Source organism: Apostichopus japonicus, chromosome 8 (genome assembly GCF_037975245.1).
Source record: "Apostichopus japonicus isolate 1M-3 chromosome 8, ASM3797524v1, whole genome shotgun sequence".
Taxonomy (NCBI): Eukaryota; Metazoa; Echinodermata; class Holothuroidea; order Aspidochirotida; family Stichopodidae; genus Apostichopus; species Apostichopus japonicus.
Genome location: NC_092568.1, coordinates 2643458 through 2653150, shown reverse-complemented (window position 1 = coordinate 2653150; position 9693 = coordinate 2643458). Strand labels below are relative to the sequence as shown.

Below are 9693 nucleotides of genomic sequence, written 5' to 3'. Positions count from 1 at the left end.
CCAAATATCATCATGACAGGAATGTTCATGTTAAAAGTAAAACCGTAGACTTGATTTGGACAACAACTAAATACTGGTCAATTTCAGTTGCGAGTGCAAGTCCAATCTGGTTGGGAGGTAGCATATTGGAGCCACACTAATATGGTACAAAAATTGTCATTTTACATAAACATTTAAGGAACTGTCAAACTAGGACAATCAGTATGGCAGAAATAGATCCAACAAACGCTTCAATTTTTAAGGGTTCGTTTGGGTTTACGAATACAAGTGTATTAACTTCTCCGTCAATAAAATGAGCCTCTCGTTTTGAATGCAAAAAGCATTACTATAATGTCCGACGACTGGAAGTGCTGTCGTTCTTACCCAACCAAAATCTGCGATTTCCCAGATAAACATGAACCTAGATGGAACATTGCCCCGACAGTATTTCTTCTTTCAGACAACCGCGAGAAGTTCCCCGAAATACGTTCGTTGCTCTAATCGGAGCCATACTCCACTCAAATTTCTAAAACCAGTCGGAGAAGGCACACGATATCTACCACTTCCAGATGTTTCTGTTTGTACCACATTTTCAAGAAAATCATTTCTGAATGGGGGGGGGGGGGTTGCTAAGTATCAGAAAACATTGCTATGATGTTATAAATGGGTCACATCAATGGGGTTCTGTAAACCATCCAATAGCAGAAAATTTGTACTTTGCCTAAATTGCTGTTGCCATATATATTCATCTCAAAATATGAAAATTAGATAAACAGATTTTTCTAATATGACATACCCTGCTGCATAGTCGTGGCATGATTATTATGCAGTCATGTCATGTTAGTTATGCTCTCTCCTCCTCAGAGGAAGAGAGGGATAGTAGAGATTATGGGAGGGGTGGGGCTAAGGTGGATGAGGGGGTTGGGCTAAGGTGGACGACGGGGGTGGGGCTAAGGTGGATGAAGGGGGTGGGGCTAGGGTGGATGAAGAGTAGGCTTAGGTGAGGAAGGGGTGGCTAAGGTGAATGAAGGAGGAGTGATCAGGAGAAGTCGAAGTTAGGAGTAACATTCTGTGTGGTTACAACATGTATAAGTGTAAAACAAACAATAACAATTTGTGATAAAGTGAAAAATAGTAATAACTGAAGCAAGAAATTTATTCTTTATATAATTTATTATTTACCTTAAAAAATTAAAAGAAAATGTTTGGACGAGGTAATACATACATATATCTTTATGACTAAAAAAATAATAATATCAGCATAGTACTATATATGAAAGCGTTGCATAATTAGGAGAAGAGAGGGCTTCATGCCTTAATCTCATCACGAACTATATATATAATATCAAAATATTTAAATACCACCTCACATAAATTTCAAAAAGATGATATAAAACTTAAACAATATGAATGACAATTCCTGGAAGAGCTAGTACAAACATCTTCAAATAAAAAGTATGAAATAATTTGCATTTCTAAAGAAGTGTAACAATGCCACAGCTGTTGGGCTTCACAAAAGAAAAAGAAAGTAACAGAGGAGCTCAAGTTCTTTGCTAATATAATATTACTCATAGCTCCACACTTCAAATATGATAAAATATATAAAATAGACCAGAAATTGACTTATTTAAAGAAAAAATGAAGAGAAAAGAAAAACTCTCTGATGCCCCTTCCCCTCCACAAAGCACCTAGGACAGCTCTAACTGGTTCTCTTCCAGTACTAAATTTATCGACAGGAAGGCAGCAATTGGAATGTGGATGAAAGACATTGGAAGATGGTGCAAATTGAAAGGAAATAAAGTGGGTTTGAAATGAGCGCTATGTAATGATACGACAGATCCACCCGTCATCATCTGTGTCTTAATATAAAAGTGGAAGAGCGCCATCTGATCAGATTTAACACAAAAATTACAGGCGTGTGACGTACGTACATGCCTAATTAAAATGAAATAATGGAATGAGGTGAAGTGGTTTGCAGAATCTCTGAAGATTGTGGAATATAGACTAAACTAGTCAAATTTATATTTCCACGATACACACCAATGACATGGATAAACAGCAATAAAGTTATCTTCTTTCTTTCTATGACATTTGCCTCACAAGTAATGTATTTCAGAATATTAGAAGCAATTGCAACCTCTGTACTATTCTTTTAAGTTTTATGTCATGTCAAGATGACTTTCACCCTGACCTGTTTCTGTTGTCTTTATTTCATAGTCATTTGTAAACCCTTAGTGACTAACAGACAGTGTAAGACATTTTTATAAAGGAGAACAAAGAATTCTTGTCTTATTACGGTTTTAGATATTAAAGATCAATATTGACGGACAACGTGTTTGAAAGTACTGTACTGCAAGTTCTGTTAACAAAAACCCATAAATAATGAATAAATAAAGAAAAACATTACACTTCAAGGACTGCACATGCTACAATGAGTGTAGCATTTGCATAAGACTAGCTCAAGACTTCAGCCATGCATTAAGAAGGACATAAAAAGGGGGTGGGGGGAGGTGACAAGCTCTGTCAAAGGATAAAGTTTCTTAAATTCTTAGCTGCTTCTGGGAAATGCTGATCAGTTCCGTTCATGGCATAGACTTGATATGAAATGTAAAAGCTTGCTCCTCCTTTAAATTGAGCTTGGTTTGTAATGGAACATGTACCGTAATCCACATTGGCAGGTCATTCTATTAGGTCGGTCGTTCAATGAATAAATCAGAAACATCTTTTTGTAGAGACTGGAATTTCTCAGAAGGTAACTTAGCCTGTTGAAGAGCATCGATTGCTGATTCTTCAGAAAGTTTGTCGAATTCAGTCTCATCTACAAATGACAAAGCATGACAGAGGGATTGTTAGAGATGTAGATAAATATTTGAATCAATTCAAATGTTCCCATGTAGCTTCTTGTACAGTATACACTCAATGTAGTAATAACTTGATTAAAAATCCACTCGAAAGTTGCCGATATCCACCAGTTACTTTGTATTTTATGCTTTGCAATACTACAGCATGTGTTGCAACATGATACTATTTCACTGCAATTTAATAGCAGATTTGAGTCAATATTTGTGAGCTGTTCATATTTGCTCATATTTATGAGCTGAATCCACCTGTAACTTTCTTTTTTATGCTTTTCAATACTACTGTATGTGCTTTAAGATGATACTATTTCACTGCACTTAAATAACAGATTTTGAGTTAACATTCGTGAGCTGTTCTTTCTCACTCTCACATTCTTTATTACATTGTATCACAATTACAATGATAATGATAGTAATGATTAAAACATTTCTTCATACACTATATGCCGCAACTCAGACATGAAATGTATTATATTCACGAACTGTATTGCTCCAGAACCCAATAGGCATGTCTGTCTATTAAAATAACCAACAAGCATTGTCAAATTTCAAGTCCATCGAAGGTTCCATATACGCCACTTATGAAAGTGACTCCCGAATGTCCCTTCTGTGTTTCCTACTCTTATGTATTGACAGAGCAACAGTTTATATCTAATGATTTTTTTCCAACTCTAAGCTGAGGAATATGAGTCAGGTCATGGTGGGATATTATTGTAGGAATAAAATGCAAGCTCTCTGTTTCCCCCAATTACAGTCTGTAAATAAATCCTGTCATAAAGTTAGATATAAATCAAAGCAACGCTTTTGTCCGAAGTAACGAAACATACTTACTCATGATTGGAAGATGTCCGGCCAGCTCTGAAAAGGCAACGTTGAAAGCATCAACAGGCTTTACTCCTGGTTATAAATGGAAACAAAGTTTTATACATATCAAAAAAACCTAACTAATATAGATTAATCATATTTTTAAAAAAAAGTGAGACATTGCAATGAATGATGTGCTTTACAAAACATTGGATAGATGCAAGATCTGAACAATCAACATCCAGGTTTTGGGAGCCGTGTCACCCCCACCCCTTTCCCTCCTCCATTGTTAGTCCGGGTTAACACATTCAGTCAGGGCTTTCTTTACATTCAGACAAGGAAGAATTAGAACAAAACCTAAATCCTAATCCCTACCTAAATCAAGCGGAATCTAGAATTTGCTCCCCATTATCCCTCCCGTCCCCTCCCCAACTTTTGAAATCCTACGTACATCACAGGTTAGATACCTACCATAAACTGATCTTCTTGGCCAGATGAAAGCCTAAATCCTAATCCCTACCTAAATCAAGCGGAATCTAGAATTTGCTCCCCATTATCCCTCCCCTCACCTCCCCAACCTTTGAAACCCTACGTACATCACAGGTTAGATACCTACCATAAACTGATCTTCTTGGCCAGATGAAAGCCCTCAGTGTGTTATGAGTGAAGTCTGTGTCATCACCTAACCGGCTACCTCTCGTCAAACAGACGTTGTGAGCTATCTCTCTGTTATGGAGATATTCTGTGACTTTATAGACATTCCTGTGAAAAGAAGGAAAGCAAGGATTATATTACAGTCATACCCTAGATAGATGATCAATCTACAGTGGTGAAGAAAAAGGAAGAAAATGTTGAGAAATATCAAGTTTTACCTTCCTCCACCCTAATCCATCTCACCAACCAACCTCCCCTCCCCCTCCCCATTACCTCAAGCCCGGGGTACAACAATACTTTGTTAAAGTTACATACATGAATAAAATAAGAAATCGGCATATGAGCATATAAAGCCACATCAAAAGGCACATATATATTTGAGCCTGTGGTTTAGCCTCCATATATAGTGAGAAACTTGACTGGTAAGACGAAAGTTACAATAGTTCTGCAAACAATGGTCAATAAATATGATTGTGTATCAGTGTACCTTGCCAGAGTCATCACGTCACCGTCTACTAACTGAAAGACAAATCCAGATACAGGCCAGGAGAGCATCACATGACACGGACCAGATAGCTCCTTGGTAGGCTGAAGAGACAATCGGCAGATTCTTTGTGACATCACAACAAGAGATATCTCAAAGCAGTTGGTTTCAATATGACCATAATATTATATATCAACTCTAATAAAACAGAAATCCACTGGAATTCAATTAACTAAGTAACTTAGAGCATTGTTCAGTGACAGAGAATAATTTAACTTTTCAAATGTTTGTGGTGGCATACTCCTATTATAGTCTATATCAATCCGTCTGGATGTTCCCCTTCACGTAAAGTGCCAAAATGCAGTAGAAGAACCTCTTTTATGATATGTTATCAATCAGGATCTGTTTATTTGTGGCTTGCATGTTGAAGAGCATGAATGCAAGTACATGTGGTGCAAAAATTGGGTCAATTGAGGCAATTTTAGACCCCTTTAGTCCTCTCAGGAGCAGCTTATGATAATTGTTTACTACTAAATTAAGAGGTTGTTTACTAGTGACCAAACCTTCAGGCTCTGATAGCAAAAAATCTTCATGGTCATGATATGGAAAATTGATAGTGCCATGAAAGGCCAACTCGTCAGCTATCCAGTGATGGGTAGCGTTTAGCTTGTGAAAACTTCTATGTAAACTTAGAGACCACATTACTGTTGTGATTTAGTGTGTAAGTCAATGGGGCTTTTAATGGGCGTATGCTACCTTGCGAAGCCCTTTTTAAGGCTGTTATTTTTGTGTGTTATAAAATACTGTGGTTCCATTGTAATAAAACTGCTATACATGTTTGGATTAGTATAGCAGTTTGACCATTATCCAGAACATTTTGCGATACAGCACTGGATAAATTATTCCCTGGATGAGAAAGGTAATACATGAAGTACTTCTTCTTGCCCAAAACAGTGCAATTAGCTGGTAATTAGTCTAATTAATCAATACCCACAGAAGTCTTTCCCGTCACAAATAATAAATGCAAATTAGGTTAAAGGCCTGTCAACATTTATCAGTTCTAGGATAAATATCAAACTATCGTTTTTGTAATGGATATTCATCACACTTTATATATTGTTGTATTGCAAGAGTAGAGAAACCTTTAGCAGGTGGAGTAGGAATTCTTAAATAGAAGAAGAACCGAAGAGCTGAATGTTACCTCTGACTGTAGTCTTAGTTTATGCTCTAAGTAGTAAGCATGAAAGTGAAGATGATTAACAGATGCTGAAGCACACAGACTGTTATATCCAACTAGAAGACTCCTGTAAAATACAAACAAAAAACTAGGTTTCAAACAAGATATATAATTGTGGATAATTGTTGTTATGAAGACAACCTTATTCAGATTTGTGGTTTATCCAGAGCCCATAGGTTACCAAATGTGGTTGTCTGAAAACATTGTCATCTAAAGGAATCATCGTAATAAGAATCTACAGTGGTAAAGTTATTACTTAGGAAATTTGGTAGTGTTACATCCAACGCTTTGAACTCTTTAAATTGTTATCCATGCCATGTTCCATATTGAAAACTTGTTCACTGAATGAACAGACAAATAAATAATACAACAACAAAAAATTAATGTGTTTTTCTTTTTCTTACCTTCTGGCACTGAGGATGGTCATCTCTATGGCAACCTCTAGTGCTTCTTGTGTCAATATTTGAGGTAATTGACTATTAATACTTGGAACTAACAGGACACTACAGTGTTCTATTGGACTAACATTAAGCAGAACAACATCTTTATCTTCTCTCTCCTTCTTGCCTTTGCATCTCCTATCTTCATTGTGAAGTACCATCAAAATCTTAATAAAGAAATGTTAAATGACATAGATTCTGCAAATAATTTTGGTTGTAAAAGATGAGTACAAAATGACCTTTTTCAATCCCAAACACCCACATTTCTATAATTCTAACAATTCCACTTAGGAAGAAGCCTATCAACAATATTTAACAGCTTTTCCTTAAAAAAAAATTCTTACTTCTTACTGATAATTTGATGTCAGAAAATTAAAAGGTTGATGTGGAGGGATACAAATATCTTAGGAGTAAACTTGTGTACAAATTGTAAAATACTTACAATTTTTGTTGTAATTGTTCCTTAAATTGACGGTGGTAACAGGAAACCACACCCATTTCTGACATTTCTAGAGCTATACAATAATATCAAGTTTCATAATCTTGTTGCTTGAAAACATTTACACCCGACATATCTTTGGGAATCATCGCTGAGGTTTTTAGAGGATGTGTAACAGCATGCAAGCATTTACTCACCCAATCATTATACTCTTTATCTGTGTAATACTAAAGAACATTTATACCACTCACTTTCTTAGCTACATGTAAAACTCTCACTTTCTTAGCTACATTGTATACAAAGTAAAACAATAGATCTTTTCTCTGATCAAGTGTAATTTGTAAAGGTTTTTACCACAAATGTTACATCATACGTGCAATGAATCTGTTAAATAAATTTTAAAAACTCACCTCTCTTGACTGAACTTTTGTAAAGTTAAACTTTTGCTTATCAAATGGTTGTGAAAGACTCATCATTTCCTGTGGCTTCCTCCTTAGATTGGCTCTTCCCATGTTAAGCTATGAAAGATGAAAATGTTAAATACTTTTGTTTTAAAGACTCTGCTGCTTATATTTAATACATAAAGGACTAACATAGCTTGCATTTTAACTCTTACAATCTAGAAATGCTTAATAAAAGAAGCACATTGTGGCTGATCCAAATGTCACAGCTTCAGGTAACAACTTCATATTGTTTTTGTCCTTGCAGGCTGTGGCAAACATGTACAACATTCACTTTCTTAGCTACAATGAGTCTAAATCTTGAGCAAAGAACAATTGAAGGGATACACAAAGACTACAAAGTAAAACAATAGAAAAAATTAAAACAAAGAAATTTGAAAAAAATTGTGTTTTTGTACAATCAGTATTTCTCTTCTAAACATCCAAACTGATTATCTTCAGAATTCTAACATTTTGTCAAGATATCACAATGTGTACAAATTGTATAATTCAGATATTTGTTGTTTTACCGTGTGCACAAAATCCTTAATCAATACCCTGTGCCACATATGCATTTAAATAAATAACTCTGTGTACTCAAATGATAAATACACTTTGATTTAGAATAAATGATAGTAGGTGCTATACATCAGTAGGTAAAACTTGGAGCACAGTCTTTACATTATAAATAAATTATGATACTATTTAAATTACAAAATTTATGCACTATACCTGAGAAACGAAACCATACTGACCAGAGAGAACTCGACTCTCGAGTTGATCGAGATCATAAAGAAAATAACCGTTTCCTTTGGCTACAGCCCATCGTGATTGCAGGAGTGCATCAAGCTATCAAAAATGACATGAAAATTATAAATTGCAGGAAATAATGCAATACAAATGATATTAACAAAAAATCAGCACATCTAGTGAGCTCCAGAATATCATAATTAATGCACAAAGGCATATTTGTGCAGGTTCTACATTTGATCTCACCTTACTGTCTGCATTTGCTGTCCATTCAATCTGTTTGATGAAGTCACTACTTTTATAATTAAACTCGGGGCAATCTTCTGCCATCTTTCAGACAGATCTAGTTGATGGATCTGTTAGAAATAAGAACACAATGTCGACTTTAAACTGCTTGCACAGAAAAAGTTGGTAAAACTAAATGAAGAATGGTATAGGACACCCCTACTACTAGTAGCTATGTCTCAAATTTCAATGTTAATTTCTGGATTGTTCTGCAGTAGCCTAAACAAGACACCATATATTTATGTGTGATGAAACTGTTTACCCACACAGAATTAATTTGGAATTGATCCTCAATGCACTCCATTACAGTGCTTCGTTTTCTAATCCCGTTTACGAAATGCCTAACAAACTGACAAAATTTAAGCACATGTAAGTGACCACCCATTCACCTCCTCCAATGCAGACTTGTACAGGTGTCTAAACATAGGATAACCACAATTGTAACGTTAGTGATATGCATCTATATGCAAAGGCTATATGGTGCACACGGACGCTAAACTTAGTTCAGTTTTATCAAGGAAGGTTCAGCTTCTTTAAAATTCCTACCTCTTTGCGTTCCGAAACAGCTCCTGTTTGATGTTTTTTTAGTTAAGTCGACCAAGGTGCACGGTTAGAACAATAGAACGTCGACTGCTGCCAACCAGACAATGTTGACAGACTACGTGTCCATTAACTTTAGAAGTGCTAGTAAGGAACGCCGAAAGACGTTACTTGAAGTAGATTTCATAAGCCAGTTGGCAGTAGACGATTTTTCGATGTTTGTATGTAGAGTTCCTTTATAAGGAACTCTGCTTGTAACTAACCGCTCTATATATAGGGTGCTTTAAGGTCACGCATCAGATCACTCACATGGACATTATGAACAGTTCAGAATCATATCTAATAGAAACTGCATGTCTAGGTCATAGTTTCAAAGTACCAATACAAGTGCTTTGAGGCATAACCTGAAAATTACCATATAGAAAAAAATTCAACCAAATTGCTAGGATTTGTGAGATGGTTCTAAATATGACTTGTCCTCATGTACAAACACTGACATCTTAAATTCATGACTTATCATGAGGATACTTGAAACTTCTTTTGCCAACAAACCCTCCCCTACTCCAGTTAGATATGCATGGTTTAAAGGCATTGAAGACTCGCCCCAAACCGCGTGCGGCCATCTGAAAAAGTTAACTTTCCGTTGCCTGCAAGTGACGTTTTGTTCGTGTCGCTACAAAATGCAGACAGTACAGGAATGAAACGTGGTACCTTGTTATCTTTAGCTGGACCTGAGATGTCCATCACTGCATTGTTTGTACACTGTGCTGTGGCTATTGGCCG

The 9693-nt window shown here is 36.0% G+C and overlaps 1 protein-coding gene across 2 annotated transcripts; it reads right to left on the bottom strand.

Moving 5' to 3' along the window:
- Window positions 1-1092: 1092 nt before the first annotated feature.
- Window positions 1093-9075, bottom strand: LOC139972157 (GDP-D-glucose phosphorylase 1-like). 2 transcript variants are annotated; one of them, XM_071979143.1, is made up of 10 exons: window positions 8917-9075; window positions 8332-8441; window positions 8068-8184; window positions 7306-7413; window positions 6421-6623; window positions 5981-6083; window positions 4783-4883; window positions 4258-4403; window positions 3669-3734; window positions 1093-2797 (listed from the first exon to the last, which is right to left on the bottom strand). In XM_071979143.1, exons 2-10 carry the CDS (start codon window positions 8413-8415, stop codon window positions 2667-2669), a joined length of 1059 nt encoding a protein of 352 aa, XP_071835244.1. In that variant the 5' UTR covers window positions 8416-8441; window positions 8917-9075; the 3' UTR covers window positions 1093-2666. The 2 variants fall into 2 exon arrangements, with proteins under 2 accessions (XP_071835244.1, XP_071835245.1); XM_071979144.1 differs by lacking the exon at window positions 8917-9075 and adding an exon at window positions 8637-8776.
- Between the last annotated feature and the right edge of the window lie 618 nt (window positions 9076-9693).

Excerpts from the sequence above, each read along its gene's own strand:
- LOC139972157 (XM_071979143.1), bottom strand. The coding sequence starts at position 8,415 with ATGGCAGAAGATTGCCCCGAGTTTAATTATAAAAGTAGTGACTTCATC. Across the intron at positions 4,884-5,980 it reads AACTAAGACTACAGTCAGAG|CCTACCAAGGAGCTATCTGG; the intron begins GTAACATTCAGC and ends TTGTCTCTTCAG. Across the intron at positions 3,735-4,257 it reads GCCAAGAAGATCAGTTTATG|GAGTAAAGCCTGTTGATGCT; the intron begins GTAGGTATCTAA and ends ATTTATAACCAG.